The sequence below is a fragment of the Carassius carassius genome, chromosome 1 (assembly GCF_963082965.1).
Source record: "Carassius carassius chromosome 1, fCarCar2.1, whole genome shotgun sequence".
In the NCBI taxonomy this organism is placed as follows: domain Eukaryota; kingdom Metazoa; phylum Chordata; class Actinopteri; order Cypriniformes; family Cyprinidae; genus Carassius; species Carassius carassius.
The window spans coordinates 34,460,036-34,477,745 of record NC_081755.1 but is presented as its reverse complement, the minus strand read 5'-3'; the positions used below and the strand labels follow the sequence as shown (position 1 = coordinate 34,477,745).

General features: G+C 38.6%; 3 protein-coding genes across 4 annotated transcripts in view; 1 reads left to right on the top strand and 2 right to left on the bottom strand.

The window, feature by feature from the left end:
- Positions 1 to 673: 673 nt before the first annotated feature.
- On the bottom strand, positions 674 to 3,117 carry si:dkey-204f11.64 (uncharacterized protein LOC100537752 homolog). The gene is made up of 3 exons (XM_059557070.1): positions 2,903 to 3,117; positions 1,869 to 1,995; positions 674 to 1,766 (listed from the first exon to the last, which is right to left on the bottom strand). The coding sequence occupies exons 1-2, from the start codon at positions 2,987 to 2,989 to the stop codon at positions 1,870 to 1,872; spliced, it is 213 nt and encodes a 70-aa protein (XP_059413053.1). The 5' UTR covers positions 2,990 to 3,117; the 3' UTR covers positions 674 to 1,766; position 1,869.
- Positions 3,118 to 4,427: 1,310 nt separating this feature from the next.
- clpp (caseinolytic mitochondrial matrix peptidase proteolytic subunit) lies at positions 4,428 to 9,622 on the top strand. The gene is made up of 7 exons (XM_059557068.1): positions 4,428 to 4,539; positions 6,695 to 6,796; positions 6,965 to 7,036; positions 7,122 to 7,218; positions 8,465 to 8,652; positions 8,732 to 8,837; positions 8,952 to 9,622. Exons 1-7 carry the CDS (start codon positions 4,528 to 4,530, stop codon positions 9,176 to 9,178), a joined length of 804 nt encoding a protein of 267 aa, XP_059413051.1. The 5' UTR covers positions 4,428 to 4,527; the 3' UTR covers positions 9,179 to 9,622.
- Positions 9,623 to 10,259: 637 nt separating this feature from the next.
- The window catches only part of aldh3b1 (aldehyde dehydrogenase 3 family, member B1), a 139,343-nt gene continuing 131,892 nt past the window's right edge, over positions 10,260 to 17,710 (bottom strand). The window contains exons 1-10 of one of the 2 annotated variants that reach the window (XM_059557066.1): positions 15,013 to 15,160; positions 13,911 to 14,083; positions 13,720 to 13,830; positions 13,401 to 13,521; positions 12,433 to 12,518; positions 12,238 to 12,319; positions 11,754 to 12,146; positions 11,265 to 11,431; positions 11,079 to 11,178; positions 10,260 to 10,989 (exon numbers count right to left, since the gene is read on the bottom strand). In XM_059557066.1, the coding sequence (XP_059413049.1) occupies positions 10,790 to 10,989; positions 11,079 to 11,178; positions 11,265 to 11,431; positions 11,754 to 12,146; positions 12,238 to 12,319; positions 12,433 to 12,518; positions 13,401 to 13,521; positions 13,720 to 13,830; positions 13,911 to 14,072 (1,422 nt within the window). In that variant the 5' untranslated portion in view covers positions 14,073 to 14,083; positions 15,013 to 15,160 and the 3' untranslated portion in view covers positions 10,260 to 10,789. Of the gene's footprint in view, positions 10,990 to 11,078; positions 11,179 to 11,264; positions 11,432 to 11,753; positions 12,147 to 12,237; positions 12,320 to 12,432; positions 12,519 to 13,400; positions 13,522 to 13,719; positions 13,831 to 13,910; positions 14,084 to 15,012; positions 15,161 to 17,710 lie in introns of those variants that run through there. The other variant, XM_059557067.1, reaches the window with a different exon arrangement.

Genomic DNA, 17,710 nt, shown 5'->3' with positions numbered 1-17,710 from the left:
ACAGTTCAATAACACAATTGTTTTGTATTGGAAGATTTCTGTAATGTTAAATATGCAGATATGTGTTATCTAATTGAATGTACGCTAATTCACGTACCTTTCCAGAACAGAAATCTGAATATTAGACAAAGCTAGGTTCAAAATCTAGTTTCATTTTCTTGACATATTAAAAGGTAAACGTTTTTAGAGAGGGTTTTTTGGATACCTTTTTTTCCCATATAAATCAGAAAATACATTGAACACCCAGGGAGGAAAACTATACAATGTTATATAAATCAGGTATAAATAAATAAATACTTTTGTGAAAACCTTAATACAGATAGGAATAAAACTTGAAAGTTTGATGTATGTTGGTGCTACTGGAGATAAACTATTTTATTTTCATTTTAATTCTAGTATTTGTAGTAAATTTCTTACTTGAACTAAGTTTAGGCTCAGGTTTTTTTTTCCAGTCATTAATTTCAGTGCTTCAACTCAAACTTTGTTATTTTCCAAGGCAATATTTCTAATAAAAAACTAAAAAGAAACTGTAAAAGTTTTAACATAACAATAACCCTGTTACAAACATAAACTATAGTGGTTTGCAGCATATTTATTGCTCTTATTTGTTAAATCACAGACAATTACATTGAGATCTTGTCCAAACAGTGTAAAAAGCTTTTCAGCTCAGTGAATTTTAATGTATTTATCAATGACATCTCATTTACCAACAACATCTTGAATCTGTTTTGTAAGGAAGTGTATAGGTATCTTGCTGCAAATAAATGAGATGTTGCTCTTGTAGGCACAGTCAAACTTAAAACAGGTACACAGACTGAAAGAGTTAACCATGCAGGACAGCAATAAAACTGACATTTGCATGAATGTCCAGTGGTGGACTGATAAAGATACAGACCAGATATAAGATGAGATCGGTGAGCATGTGAGGGCTCCAGGCCAGATGATACACTCCTAATCATTCGGTGTTCAAATTCTTAGTCTACAAGCATGAGAGGCAGGCAGCAGCCTTACCCCAGCACATATCACTAAAAACAGATAGGAGTCTGCACTCGAGTCTTGTGTTAACACAATAACATTTAAGAAAGGTCAAAATTATGCAGAAACCTATGCAGTACCCACTAGAGTACAGAAAATTCATTTGAATAAAAAAGTAGTACCTCAGAAAAGTGAATTTATATCCGAAACACAGCATTGATCTTTATCAAAGAGAACCTGAGATTCAAGACATCTCTCTCCTTCAATAGAGCTATGTGCTTAATACAATTAAAACCTTAAATACATGAGTTCCGTGGCAACAACAGTCCATGTATATAAGCCGAACTGTATCAATAACAAAGAAATTGATTACAAAAAGAAAGCACTTAGATTTTTTTCTGTGCAAGGCTTGTATTCAAATGAACCTGGCTACAGAGTTAAAAATAAAATGCATGAATTATTTTTTGCATATTTGTCATTACATTTCCAGTGGACTGTTTGACCAACTAAATACTTTAATTTCCATCCTACTAGTGTAACTTTAGCACTACCATGTCTTTATTCAACAGAATACAAATTAAACTATTTCAAATCACTTCTCAGCGGTTTTCTTCATAACTCACATTGCCGAACGTGAAAGCCTTCAAGTCCCAATGCAGCTTACAGAATTAAACAATTTAGTGTGATAGTAGTGATGATAAGCAGCTCTGCTGTAATGTGAAGGGATCGGAGGGTTGTGGAGTGAAAACATCCAAGTGAAAGAGGAACGTTCTCAAGCTTCTCCACGACTCCTTGAGAGGGAACACAGAGACAGAGGTTCACTTTTCTGTTTATGTTCCCCTTTCAATGGGAAATTTCAAAGAGGAAAGAAACACTGAGCTGATTGTTGGTACCTCAGAAGAGCGCACATGATTTGGGTGGGCGAAAGGGGTTGTCGCTTGATGGCACCCCCATGAGGAGAGGGTCCTTGTGGGCATTTTGCAAGCAGAATGCCTTCAGCTCTGCCGCAGCTTGAGAAACCTAGGACAGATTAAATAAAAGACAGACGGACAGAGAAACAGACATGTGAAGAGTTCAGATGCAAAAGCCTCTTAGTGCCTTAATACTTTTTCTCAGGCTCCCATACTTACGTTCAGTTATTTCACTTTAATGGCAATAAAAGAACCCATTCATGTTATTAACTTCATTAAAGTGAAATGACTAAATATAAACATAGGAGCTTGAGGAAAAAGTAGCAAGGCACTAAAACCGTTTTTATTTTAAACGGTACTATAAGGTTGTGCATCTTAAAATGTCATGTATGGATCTACAGATAAAGGGGGTTTGTGGAGCAGTAAAGACTCTTTTGTTGTCACACAGTGCCAGTAATCACGCGGTCAGAAGTTACAGAGTTTATTTGATTCCTGATAAACTCAATAACACACAAAGCCCTGGGTTGTGTTTAAAATAGCGTGTTTGGGGCCAGTGGGAACTAATATAGATTTGGATTTTCCCGGCCGACAAACGTGACACTGTGTCACACACTCACACACTCACAATCAACAAAGAGCTGCACTGTGCGCGGAGCTGCGCGCGACCACAACCTCAGAGGCTTTATGTGTTCAAATGTATTGAAATAGCCTATTGGATGACAACGTGTGTTAGCATTCCTTTAAAAACAAGCTGTCACCTGCTGAAAACGAAGGTAATGGCAACATGCCATAGTATATAAGGCATTCCACGGAAAAAGCTGACATTTTTCATCACGCTTCAGTTGCATTAGGTAACGTTATGTTGCAAGAGCTCTCACGTGCATCGAGAAATGTTAAAAACAGCATAATAAGTACACGAAGCAGCAGGATGTTAGGACAGGATCAACAAGTTTATCTAGTCACACCCTGTTAACAAAGATTTTCAGTCTTTTTGGTTTTTATTTTCTTGTGCTCACCTTAATTCTGCGGATTTCTGCTTCAAATCGCAGCTGCTTGACGCTTTTCTGCAGACTGACCAAACCGCCGGCGCTGTTATTCGACATGACTCCTGACAGATCCAGAAAGTTTGTAACACTGTCGACACGAGCCTGACTTCGGCAGTAACCGGCTCAGCTGCGCCCCTGTAGTTGACGATTGGTTTGGCACTGCGACGGCGCAGAGGACACCTGTTGATGAGTTCTTCACCTGACAAACAAGCATACATACAAATAAGTACCTCCGGAAGGAAGCCCTTTCAATTGTATCGGTTTATATTGAGTTTATCATATTTTCTAGAACACTCAGAGTAAACCTGTCTACATTTTACATTTTCATTCGGACATTACTAGTATGTTTATTACTCCATTCTTCTTGTAGGCTGTTCCATACAATGATGGCAATTTCAGGATTCACTAATAAATGAATGAACACGGGTGTGTTGTTGTGGATTAGGTGGGTGAGGTGATGCATTATTATTGCTTGTAACTTAATATTCATGCTAATAAGACAAAAATACAGTTATTTTTCATTACTTTCCTTTCACAAAAGGTTCTAGCTGAGCCTGCGGTGAGTGGCGCCATCTGGCGTTATTTTATTATATGACAGTGGATGCGCTTCACCAGAGCCGCTCCGCGAGTGGAGACCTCAGTCAACTAGAGGCGTCGAGATCATTAACTTTGCTGTTCTGTTTGAATGAAAGTCAGTGGAATGGATGTGTGGAAAAACTACATTTATTTTACCGAGTCATAAGATCGAAAATCTTTTTTTTTTTTTTTTTTACCAGAGAGACAGACTATATTAAATAATAACATACAAAACATGATATGAAAAAAACTAAACAAAAAAATCTGTCAAAAGTATAAAGTTTTTTTTTTTCAATTAAAATGAAAGAAGCAAATTTCCTGTATTTTAAAGATGACTTAACTGTATTAACAATATTACTAAACTTGAAGGACACAATTCAAATGGTAAATGGTTAACTGGATGTTTCAAGCTCATTAAATCAGAACAGTTTACCAAAGGTACACTACAGTTCAAGTCATTGGGGTCTGTTTATATTTGTAAAAAACATAAAAACTAAAATAAAAAAATAAATATCTGCATCCAGAAAGGATTAACATAAATGGCAGTAAAGACTTTCACATTGTTTTAAAAAATATGTCTATTTCAGATAAATGCTGTTCCATTGAGCTTTATATTCATCAAAGAATCATGAAAAAAAACATCCTGATATCTAAAATAATATAAAACATCACAAGTGTTTTCAAGATTGATAATAATACGATTTTTTTACTGAAACTTTGCGACATTTCTTATTTATTTTACGACACTTGTATTGGATCAGCAAACGTCCAGATCATAGACTGTATAATAATAAATACAGGCGTGCAGTTGTAGACGCACACAGTGAACGCAGACCGTTCCAAAAATGACGGATGGCTTACATATCGAGGCTTATAGAAACAGTCGCTAACGAGGCATCCATGGTCACAGATACACTCTTCTCTACTTGCCAACTCTTTCTTCATTAGAGAGTCTCTGGCTTTACTTTAATATCACATCCGGGTCAATAGGGGTCGCGTGAGGGTTGCTCAACAGAAACATGTTGTTACGTGTAAGTATCAAAATACCTTTTGTAAATTAATCACTAATTCTAAAAATAAATATGTCTCTGTGTGCGAATCAACTCAGTAGTGCAGCGTTAGTGGCAGTAATAATAAACGGGCTATTGTATTCTTTAGCTAGCAGGAGTGCTTTATGTTAAATCGAAGTACCTTTAAGTTTTGCTCGTTTTCACAAAACGTCGGTTTTTAACAGACACGTAAAGTAATGTCATCATCAGCCTGATTTGTGCTCTGTTTGATGTCAAACTCGCCACTGAAACGTCCAAACGTCGTTTTGACCCCCGCTCCTCATCCTCGTGACAGTTTGACCCCCACTCCTCATCTTCTGCTCCTCATCTTCGTGTCTGTCTGACCCCCGCTCCTCATCCTCGTGACTGTTTGACCTCCACTCCTCATCTTCAGCTCCTCCTCGTGTCTGTTTGACCCCCACTCCTCATCTTCTGCTCCTCATCCCCGTGTCTGTCTGACCCCCGCTCCTCATCCTCGTGACTGTTTGACCCCCGCTCCTCATCCTCGTGTCTGTCTGACCCCCGCTCCTCATCCTCGTGACTGTTTGACCCCCGCTCCTCATCCTCGTGTCTGTTTGACCCCCGCTCCTCATCCTCTTGTCTGTCTGACCCCCGCTCCTCATCCTCGTGTCTGTCTGACCCCCGCTCCTCATCCTCGTGACTGTTTGACCCCCGCTCCTCATCCTCGTGTCTGTTTGACCCCCGCTCCTCATCCTTGTGTCTGTCTGACCCCCGCTCCTCATCCTCGTGTCTGTCTGACCCTCGCTCCTCATTCTCGTGACTGTTTGACCCCCGCTCCTCATCTTCTGCTCCTCATCCTCGTGTCTGCCTAACCCCCACGACTGTTTGACCCCCGCTCCTCATCCTCGTGACTGTTTAACCTCCACTCCTCATCTTCTGCTCCTCATCCTCGTGTCTGTCTGACCCCCGCTCCTCATCCTCGTGACTGTTTGACCCCCGCTCCTCATCCTCGTGACTGTTTGACCCCCGCTCCTCATCTTCTGCTCCTCATCCTCGTGTCTGTTTGACCCCCGCTCCTGATCCTCGTGACTGTTTGACCCCCGCTCCTCATCCTCGTGACAGTTTGACCCCCACTCCTCATCTTCTGCTCCTCATCTTCGTGTCTGTCTGACCCCCGCTCCTCATCCTCGTGACTGTTTGACCTCCACTCCTCATCTTCAGCTCCTCCTCGTGTCTGTTTGACCCCCACTCCTCATCTTCTGCTCCTCATCCCCGTGTCTGTCTGACCCCCGCTCCTCATCCTCGTGACTGTTTGACCCCCGCTCCTCATCCTCGTGTCTGTCTGACCCCCGCTCCTCATCCTCGTGACTGTTTGACCCCCGCTCCTCATCCTCGTGTCTGTTTGACCCCCGCTCCTCATCCTCTTGTCTGTCTGACCCCCGCTCCTCATCCTCGTGTCTGTCTGACCCCCGCTCCTCATCCTCGTGACTGTTTGACCCCCGCTCCTCATCCTCGTGTCTGTTTGACCCCCGCTCCTCATCCTTGTGTCTGTCTGACCCCCGCTCCTCATCCTCGTGTCTGTCTGACCCTCGCTCCTCATTCTCGTGACTGTTTGACCCCCGCTCCTCATCTTCTGCTCCTCATCCTCGTGTCTGCCTAACCCCCACGACTGTTTGACCCCCGCTCCTCATCCTCGTGACTGTTTAACCTCCACTCCTCATCTTCTGCTCCTCATCCTCGTGTCTGTCTGACCCCCGCTCCTCATCCTCGTGACTGTTTGACCCCCGCTCCTCATCCTCGTGACTGTTTGACCCCCGCTCCTCATCTTCTGCTCCTCATCCTCGTGTCTGTTTGACCCCCGCTCCTGATCCTCGTGACTGTTTGACCCCCGCTCCTCATCCTCGTGACTGTTTGACCCCCGCTCCTCATCCTCGTGTCTGTCTGACCCCTGCTCCTCATCCTCGTGTCTGTTTGACCCCCGTTCTTCATCCTCGTGTCTGTCTGACCCCTGCTCCTGATCCTCGTGACTGTTTGACCCCCGCTCCTCATATTCTGCTCCTCATCCTCATGTCTGTCTGACCCCTGCTTCTCATCCTCGTGTCTGTCTGACCCCCGTTCTTCATCCTCGTGTCTGTCTGACCTCCGTTCCTCATCCTCGTGTCTGTTGTCTCTACAGAAGGTCTTACAGTGTGGTGTTTCTGCGCTCAGAGTGAGTCGGTCCGTTCATCAGAGTGCGCCCTGGAGAAGTCCACTCATACCTATAGTTGTGGAGCAGACGGTAAGAGCACATCAGTGGCACTTTTCTTCATGGGTTACTTTAAACTGATCATCTAGTATCAAGAAGTTACTTTTAGAGCCTATTGTAAATGCAGTAGTTCAACAGTGCAGCTCTTTAGTGTTGCAGGAACTTGACGGCTACTTTAATGAAAAGTCTTGTCTGTTTCAGGGCGGAGGAGAGCGTGCATATGACATCTACTCAAGGCTGCTACGAGAGAGAATCATCTGTGTTATGGGTCCAGTAAGTTCACATGCAAGGAGAGACACAAAGTGATTTTCAGAAAGCCCTTTTCTTGTCAGTTTTTTCTGTCCCTCTCTTTCTCTAGATCGATGACTCTGTAGCTTCTCTGGTGATCGCTCAGCTGCTCTTTCTCCAGTCTGAGAGCAACAACAAGCCTATTCACATGTATATCAACAGTCCTGGTGAGAAACATTACTGCAGGGACATAAAAAAAAAGAGATCTGATCATGATGTTTATTCAGCTAGCCGTCTCTGGTCTTAATCTGTCCCATTTTAAATTTTCTGTTGCTCATGTGAGATTTGCTTGATACCTGTATGGGAATCCACTTTCACATTCTTACAGTATCGTAAATTAGAAGGTAAATTTTTATTTATGCACTAATTTATGCTGTACACAAAAAGCCATTTGCTCTGCATTGTGAAAAATGGAGTCAGTTCTTCGTTTACTTCAGTGACTTCACTTCTCTTTCCCAGAGTCATGATTTTGCTCATCAAACACCAAAAAAAAAAAAAAAAACTTCTAACATGGACTGAAAATTCTGAAAAACCTGTTGGATACAATCTTCTACAAGTCTTCTGTCATTTAATTAATAGTTTATAAAAAAATTATAACAAGGTGAAATGCCTTTAAGGAGCATTTCTAAGAACACCCTCCCACCCTTCAGGTTGTGGCACACGTGTTTTTACTGTGATTTGTATAAAATAAATGTATGAATAAATGTTATATTGTTAACACTAAAGAAAAACCATGTTAAAACAGGCATTTGTGGAATGTTTATTTGTACAACATACATATTTGTAACCATCATTGCATAGGATTAAATGTTTTGATCCCACAATGAAAACTACAGAGCTTTGATTATAAATCTGTACAAATAAGTATCATCTTTCTGTGATATATCACTGGGAGAAATAGAGTGACAACAGATATTTATATGTATTTTATACAATTAGTTTGCTGTACTGTTATAAAGATCCCACTGATTTACATTACAACCTTTCATTTCACCTTTTGGCCATAACAGTAACCGCACCAAATTGCATATTTTTGCTCAACTTGGGCCTCTGAATTAAATTGTGGTGTTTTGTTTCCCCCTCTTCGAGTATGAGCTCAATATTTTTGTTGTATTATAAGAAACAAAGGCCTGTTGTATCAAATAGGATACTTAGCAAAAAACACATACACAAAAACTTTTGACATTTTGTCTAAAGGTTCAATTAACTTCTTTTAAAAAAAACTGTAAATGATCATAATTCAATTGTCACATGTCAGGGTTTACATGTTTGAACATTTTTGGTACACAGAATAAGAATAAAAGAATAATAAAAAAAGAAAGAAAAGTGAATCAATACATGCTTTTTGTTTTTGATATTCCATACACAAATGTTTGAAGGCAGCAGCTTATGTTTTTTGTCTCCGTCTTGCAGGTGGTGTGATTACGGCTGGACTTGCGATCTATGACACAATGCAGTACATCTTAAACCCCATCTCCACCTGGTGTGTGGGTCAGGCCGCCAGTATGGGCAGCCTGCTTCTGGCCGCAGGAACCGCAGGCATGAGGCATTCCCTGCCCAATGCCCGGATCATGGTGCACCAGCCCTCCGGAGGAGCAAGGGTAAGAATGTGGGACAAAAGAAGAAGAGATAGAGAGGGAGCAGCAGTCATGACTTTAACGGCAGTATTTGTGATTTCAGGGGCAAGCAACAGATATTGCCATCCAGGCTGAGGAGATTCTCAAACTTAAAAGACAGATCAACAACATCTATTGCAAACACACAGGGCAGCCTTTGGAGACTTTAGGTCATTCTTCTGTTCTAAATCTGTCATTAGTATTATAATGCATTTAAACAAATATTTGTAATTAACTTAATTTTGCATGACTTCCTGACATCATGTTCTGTTGTCCTCGCTCAGAGAGCGTGATGGAGCGAGACCGGTACATGAGCCCGATGGAAGCGCAGGATTTCGGGATCATCGACAAGGTCCTGGTTCATCCACCACAGGCTGGGCAGGATGAGCCGGAACTTATACAAAAAGAGCCCAGCAGCCCTGCGAGCGCCTCCACCTCCCCTCAACCTCAATCCTCTGAGCCGGGCCAGTCCGGCAGCAGCCCTCCCTCCTCATACAAACCTGAGCCCTGAAAGAGACTCCCAGCAGGAGCGAGTCGACCACTGCATCACTGCTCCAGTGTCTGCTTCGGCAGATGTTTGAGGGGACAGTCACCAGCTCACAAATCATAATCTGAACCTTGTGACCTTGCTTTTGTACCTTTTATTGAGGATCGCTAAACCTAGTCCTGAGACAGTACTGGAATCTGAACAAAGATACTCGGTCTAGTCCTTATGTTTGTATGATGTTCATATAAAGGTATCTTTAGCAAGAATTAGGTTCATTGTAAGCAATCTAGATGGAAACACATGCTTACAGCACAGGGTTTCAAGTCTGTATTATTTGGATGTGTGTTACCATGTCACATAATATACTTTGTTGTAAATGTGCCCCTCATTTAATATAATCCATGTCAAAATGATTTAGAGCAAGAGATTTTATAGATGAATATTCAAATAAATCATTGGTTAAATATGGATGGTTTTTCTGTTGTTTGAAATCCAAATATTTCACCAAAGGTACACCCCATTTAAAAACTTTTGGGTCTGTATGAATTTTTTAATTAGAAATATGTAAATTTATTCTGAAAGTATGCATTCAATTGATCTGACATGTCAGTGAAGACTTTCAAATTGTTTCAAAATATGTCTGTTTCAAATAAATGCTGTTCTTTTGTGCTTTCTCTTCATCAAAGAATCAGGAAAAATGTATCCTGTATTCTACAATAATATAAAACAGCACAGCTGTTTTTAACATTGATAATGAGAAAGGTTTCTTGAGCAGCAGATCAGCTGGAGTAATGGAATAAATTATATTTGAAAATGTAAAAAAAAAAAGCACAAAATAAAATAGAAAAAGCTAAATTGTAATACTTCACAATATTACTGTATTTTCTCAAACTATTTAACAGTACTGTAGATCAAAATAATTTATTTAACATTATGATGTATGTGATGTTATTTTCTAATGATGTCATGGTTGGTATGTATACCAAATTCTCAGACAAAAAATATAGGCCTATATGTATAAAAATGTAAGCTGCATGTTTCTGAGCTGTTTCTTAAAACAAAAAAGAACAAATACAATAACAATATAAATAAATCCTCATTATGCTTTTTGAGGGCAAACATGTTTGACAGACTTTATTTTTGTACTCAGTGTTATAGATGAAAAGCATACAACTCATAAACTAGAAATGCTACTTGATATTCTCACTAAACAGAAAACCCTAAACTATTATGAGCTATACAGCAAAATATGTAACAGTAAAGATGCTACATTACCTTACTAAGTAAAATAATGCTTTTCCACTTTAGTGTTCGATAATAACAGATGAAAATTAGCATATAAAGAGTTGAGTAGTGTATTTGAACAATGGTAAAATAAACTCATTCTTTTCCGAGTAAATGGCCTCATTTCTCTCAGGATAGAAGCATCCGGAAGAAGTGACTTTTCTCAATGCTGACCTCTGGTGGTGTTTTGAATGACCTCACAATGGAAAATCCACAGATGAGGTTTGTGTTTCTGACCAAACTCTCTGTAAAACCTTGGTGCACGCCGAGCCAGATTTTTTTTGTTCCTTGATTATCATTGACAAAATCTAAAAAAATGGGCATTCTCAAAGTGAGCGTCAGACTCAGCTCTCACATAACAGAACATGCTGCCCACCCCTTCTTCTTGGCGGTGGTGGCCCAGCGCAGCCAGCTGAGATTGCTTTCATTATAGGGGGGGTAGCGCAGCACATTGACGATCTCCAGCAGCCAGCTCCTCATCATGCAGCCACGCTTGTGACTGAACGTCTCAAAGCCCCAGCGACCGTGGTAGTTGCCCATCCCACTTGCGCCTGGGAAAGGTGAAAAAAAATCAGATTTCACCTTTACTCAAAAAAAAATCATGGTTATTATTACATTAAAGGAATGTAGCCAGCCTTACCAACTCCTCCAAAGGGTAATCCAGGCAGGGACATGTGAACGATCCCATCATTGGAACAGAAGCCTCCACTGCTGGTCCTCTCAAGAACGGTAGTCACAACCTTCACAAATATAGAGATGCATAGCTTTATCGCTCGCTTCACACTTCACGCATATTAAAAGGACTTTTGTTTTGTTCCTTCCTTACCTGAGACTCATCAGAGAAGGCATAGAGTGCCAGAGGCTTTTCTCTCTCGTTGACGAAATTGATTGCTTCATCGAGAGACTTGATGGTGAGAATAGGGAGGATGGGGCCAAAAATCTCCTCCTGCATTAAAGCATCGGACTCCATGACATCCACGATGACAGTGGGGGCTGAGACAGTCCATGAAAAAGCAAGAGAAAAAGCTCAAAATGCAATACCAGTTTAGCTGCCTACTATATATATAATTATATAATTCTTTTATATAAATATATACTGCATGCATATTTAAGGAAATTCAGTAAGTCATGCAGAAACCCATGCATTCTGAAAATACATACTACATACTGCGGCAGTAGCAATAAAGTTTAAGATAACAGCATTTATTTGAAGTATAAATCTTTTGTAACATTATGTCTCATTAAAAAAAATCTTACTGTCCCCAAACTTTTGAGCATATATGTATATACTGAATATGTAACCTTGTTTACTAACCAATGTACTTGGTCTTCTTGTCACTCTCTCCTCCTATCACAATCTTTCCCTCAGACTTTTTTAACAGCTCAACCAGTCGGTCCCAGTGCCTGTCTGTCACGATACGGCCCAGATCTGGGCTTTGCTGGGGCTCAGATCCGTAGAAACTCTCCAGAGTCTCTTTTATAAAAGGTAACAGCGCATCTCTCGTCTCAGTAGTGCATAAAACATAGTCTGGAGCCACACAACTCTGCCCTGTATTGAAGAACTTGGCCCACACCAGCCTCTTAGCAGCAGCTTTCATGTCTAGTCGTCCATATATCAAACAGGGGCACTTTCCGCCCAGCTCCAGAGTAACTGGGGTAAGGTGCACCGCTGCGGCCAGCAGGATGCAACGAGCCACTGACTGCGAGCCTGGAGGAAAGAAGACTTGGGATGTTGAAGCAAATATAGAAGGGTGACAACTTTTCTCAGATCTGTCATTGATTACAATGCAAACTCTAACCTGTGTAGAAGATATGATCAAATCGATTCTCCAGCAATCTCTTGGTCTCTTCTGCTCCACCACAAACGACTGCATAACACTCCTAGAGACAAAACACACATGACACAAACAAACCCATTTACAGGAGAAGGGTTACAAACCTTAGCATGAACACAGTAGCACAGTTAGATCATATGGGTCTTTCCCAAGGGTTACCTGGGACAGGTACTTAGGAATGAGTTCAGCAAGAAGCTTTTCGGTTGCTCGAGTTATTTCTGATGGCTTCAGAATAGCACAGTTGCCTGTTAAAAAGATGTGAATGAGTTAAACATATTGCAGATGGGCCTCCTCAGATTAATGAGCTAATGGATTTCCAAAGGACATTTTTTTTCTTCTTTCCTTTATATTTGATAATCAAGTTCTATGATGAGTGTCAAAATTATAAGTTTCCCAAAGTAGATGCCTTTTGGTGAATTTTGCCATTTTGAAGCCCAAATATGTCCTTTAGCCTTTGTAATTTGTGCAGAATCACTAGGTTTTTGAGTGCGGGTGGTTGGGGGAATAAGTCACACAACCAAAGGGTTTTAGCACATAATATGTATTATGTATCTATTTAAATATTAGCCTTTGTTAAAATTAAGCATGCTAGAGAATCTGTGTTTTGCTAAATGTGTTTCCAAACATCGAAATAAGGTGCAGTTTGCCGCTTAACAACAGTAAAGACATTATATTATTTATCAATTAGCAGACGCTTTTATCCAAAGCGACTTACAAATGAGGACAATGGAAGCAATTAAAAAAAACTAAAAAAGAGCAATGATATATAAGTGCTATAACAAGTCTCAGTTAGCTTGACGCAGTACACGTAGACAGTAGTAATGTATGTTAATAATCACTTTAGTTCAGAATTCAATAGTAGTCCATATAATTGGGTGTGAAGATATTGGAGTAATTATTACAGTGAAAACTTGAAGTAACGTTTTATTATAACAAAAAATAGTTGTTTTATTTGGAGTTTTTAATTGCAAAGTCAATTCCTCTGTTTGACACCACTGGACTATCATGACGCTCAGTCTTAGGAAGACGTGCCAGAACTGTCAATGGTGCTCCCTTTAAAATAAAAACTAGGTTCATGACGTCCCTGTATTTAAGGGGTATATAACAGAAAAAGATATAGATAGTACCTGCCGCAATTGCACCAATCAAAGGTAACAGAATTAGATGAAGAGGATAATTCCATGCTCCAATAATCAAAACAACACCTAATGGCTCGCTTCGTACAAAACAGTCATCCAACTTTGTTGCCTGAAATACAAGGGAAAAGGAGAGAGGAAACAAATTAAAGCATTTTTAGAGAGATCAATCTCAACCTGCATTGACCAGACCCTTGAAGGTTTTCCGCTGAATAATATCGTTGGAGCATTTCGTTCAAATATACATAGCTGCTGCATGTGTTAAAGGTGCAATAAAGTTGATATAATTATATATTAGTGTGGATCTCACCAGGTTTGTGCCCACATAAGTGGGCTGCATCCAGGTTTGCAGGTTGCTGATGGCGTAGCAAATATCATTCACCACTATTTCAATCTCTGACAGCACTGTTTCAAACTTGGGCTGCAGGGCAGATGAGAATGAAGCATCACTTGTGCGTTGATTTTAAAAGTACTTGTGTGTCAACCTGTGCATATTCATACCTTAGCAAGGTCTTCATGCAAGGCCTCTAAAATCAGGGTTTCGTTGTCTTCAAACAGTGACATCATGGCCTCCAGCTGAGTCAAGCGGAAGTGCACAGGAAGGGTCACACCTGAGCGGAAAGCAGCCCGCAGCCTCTCCAGCACCTGTTTCTGGCTCTCCATTGCGAGAACACCTGTGTTGGACATTGCAGAGGAAGTTTACACAACATTTAGAACATGAGTTTCAGATAAAACACTCTTATTAATAGATGTCTCAGAGATCTATGTGTGCTTTGTCTTTGTTTTTTCATGGAACAATGTATGAGGCCCTGAAAACAAAATCCTCCAGTCATGTTTGTATTTATTGTACTTGAAGTGCAATAATTGAAATGTGTTTCCCCACACACAAACGCAAAGCTGCCACATGATTACACAGCAATCACAGACGACTGTGATTAGTTCATTCTGACCAGCGCTGAGAAAAGTAACACGAAGCAGACAAGACCGTTGATGTCCGGAGGTTGTCTGTCTGGAAAATAAATGAACGAATGACACGACACTGGTGTACTTTAATAGATTTAGAAGCGAAAAAGCAGAGTGGATAGTTACAATATGACAATTTAAATTGTAGGCCAGTTCGCACCTCAAAAATGACAAACAACTTTTAGACCACGAAGCCTCGCCCATTTAGTCTTATTCTAATCTACCCGCATTTCTGTTTTATCTCCCGATTCCTTGGCTACAAGTTGCCTCACATAGTAAGAGAAGTTATTTTGTTCTATTAAAATCCCATTTCTTTTTTTCTTACGAACACATCAACACAGTAAGAGAGATGCAGAGGTTTTTGGTCTCGTATGTCACTTGATCACTGCTTGTCTCTCAGCTTTTCCTAATACTTTACACAACGCTATTGTATTTACTCTCTGCTTATTGCCATGCCACAAAAATGCAATGTAAAATGGAAACTAGAGAACAACCTTAAATTAACGAGACACCGCACTGATTTATAAAACGTGCATGATAAACCACCCAAGTGTTACAAACTTTACATCAAGGAACAAACTTTACATAACGAGAATAATCTTATAAACGTACCTTTTTATATTAAAAAAACACCACTTACTGGAACAGCACACTGTTTTTCACTGTAACACGTGAAGAGTGAAGACTAGTTCCGGGTTTTCAAATTTAATTCAGAAAATTCAAGTTTGTCGAGTTTGTTTGGTATAACGTTAGTCATACTGCAGCCCGAAAAACCTGCTGTTTAGTTTATTGCGACAGAAAAGGAAAAACTGCAAACGATATATATATATTATATTATATAAAGACGCGACATTTAATCTAACACAGTGTATTTATGTAATTCCGAATAATATTTTCATAAACCGAAATGTTTACCTAAATCATATAGAATTTGCACACAATAATGCACTTATCAGGCTCCGCTTCAATTTTAGATTAATTTTGTTAAAGCAAGACTATGACGATATGTGGCTCAAACACAGTGTGTTATTGAAACTTGCAATAATTGGCTTGTGCATACAGGGTTTCTGCAGGTTTAATGAAAACTTTTTAAAAACCTTTTTAAGACCAAGAAAGAAAATTAAAGGAATATATTGAAGGAAACAAACACAATAGGCTATGTCAGCATGTTCTCTAAATGCAAATGTCTAAGGATCATACAATGAGTTGTATTAGCAACATTGTAAAGTTATATAATATTCTATACATATATATAACTTTAAATATATAGATATAATAAAAGTTACCAATCTCCTTTACTTAAAAAAAAAAAAAAAAATCAGTGCAAAAGTCTTAAACCAAGATACAATCAACAGCGTGAGATTTAATCAATATGAAACTGATACAAAAATAAAGTGAATTTATGAAAAAAAAAAACAGGAACAATCATTTGCCATTGTGTTCATAAATGTCAACTTCATTACGAGGGATGCGCCCCATATTTCTTGTTTTGAGCAGAAACTCACTTAATTTTGTTCAGTTTTTCAAGATTTCATTATACACTTGCAATTCAAGTAAATGTATCTTGATTTAATGATGTCTAGATAGTTGTATTTGAAAACAAAAATACTGGAGAAGATATTCATTTTTTTTTTTACAATGCATGCAACATTTAATGCCCTGACTTTATGAATTTAAGACTATGAATTAAAGGCTCGGAATTAATAATAAAAAAAAAAAAAAAAAAAAAGACTTTAAATTATGGAAGGTGAATTAAGATTTTTAAAGACCTTTTTAATAAATGCAAAAGCCCTGATATATGGATGTAAAATTAGGTAAATTTTTATACTTCAAAAGGTACATTAATTTCTTGTCCTCAGGAATGTGATCTAGTTATGAAAGGAAGTGATTCATGTCTCGTGATATCACTACTGGTCTCTGTGAATTTTGATCTATGTGTACTTTTAAACCATATAAATGATACAAAGGTCATTCAGATATTAATTAACTTATTTATTGTTTGTTTGTTTTGAGGTGTACAAGCTAAATGGCTTAATGTTTGCCATTTAGTGCCTATAAGAGATGTCCTTATGCATTGTATTATCATAAAAAAGCATATATTCTGGGTATACATTTAAAAAGTTACGTTTAATTTATTTTATGTTAATTATGTTTTTTTACACAATTTATGATTTTAATGTTTTTGTGACAGATTTTAATGTATATTATTTTATGAAAATATGCACTAATTAAAATAAACCCAAAAAGCAACGTTAACAGAAAAAAAAAGCTAATGCACAGGTGCATGGCACAGCTGTTAATGTTTTGACTAACAAAACTAGTTTAACGGTTTAACGCTTGAAAGGTTCACTAGTTTTAAGGATGTTTCAGTGAGCTGTAAAAAGCTTTGGCCATACATTCTCTTGGGTGTAAATGGTTTCAGGACCTGCCCCAGGGAATTTTCATTTTCATCATTCGAGGTGGGCTGACATTTGTTTCTTTCTTTTTGCATCAACATACAGCTGTCTCTGTGTTCGTGAAATGATATGCCTTCTCCTGCAGGTGCATTTTTACATTAAAATATTTTATGATTATGACATTAATGAATGTTAAGTAGTTATAAATGTTGATATTTTCATACTTTAATAGATTGAATGTTATAAATTAATTTGATGAATGAGTAGATAATTTAAATCAAATCTTTAAAAAAAAAAAGTTACTTCAAAAGTTATTTATTGCATTATAATGAATACTTTGATAAAAAGGGAAAACTTGTTTCTTTTTTTCTTTTGAATGAGTACAAAAGGAAATTGTCGGTCCTTAACCCCTTAACTGTCACTCACAGTTTTGAACATAGACTTTATAGTGCACGTTCCAAACTTAAATGTTTATAATTCATGAATGAAAATATTTTGTAACATGATACTGATGTACCATTTACATGGTAATGCAATGTCTGATTTTAAAATGGGTTTTAAAGGATGAATTTTGAGATTTTAAGTTTTCAGTTGATAATTAATTTCTGATGATTTCTAAAATGTGATAGAGAAAAAGGCAACGAAGAAGTCTTTTTTTTTAAACAAAGGTCAAAACTCCTGTTATAATTTAGATTTTTAAGGGTGCACTCTTGTCATAAATTAATCTTTTACTTTTCTTACATCATTTTTAACAAAAAACATTGGTAAATATATATATTTTTGGGAGTCTTAGACCTTTCCAACAATATATAGTTTGTCAAGATTAGATTAGATTTCATTGTAATATAGTGAAGTAAATGTAGGCGCCCAGTATACGGGACAGAGTGACAGTTAAAGTTAAATGTTGTTGTTATAATCAGTTTTAAATCAGTGTCATCCATT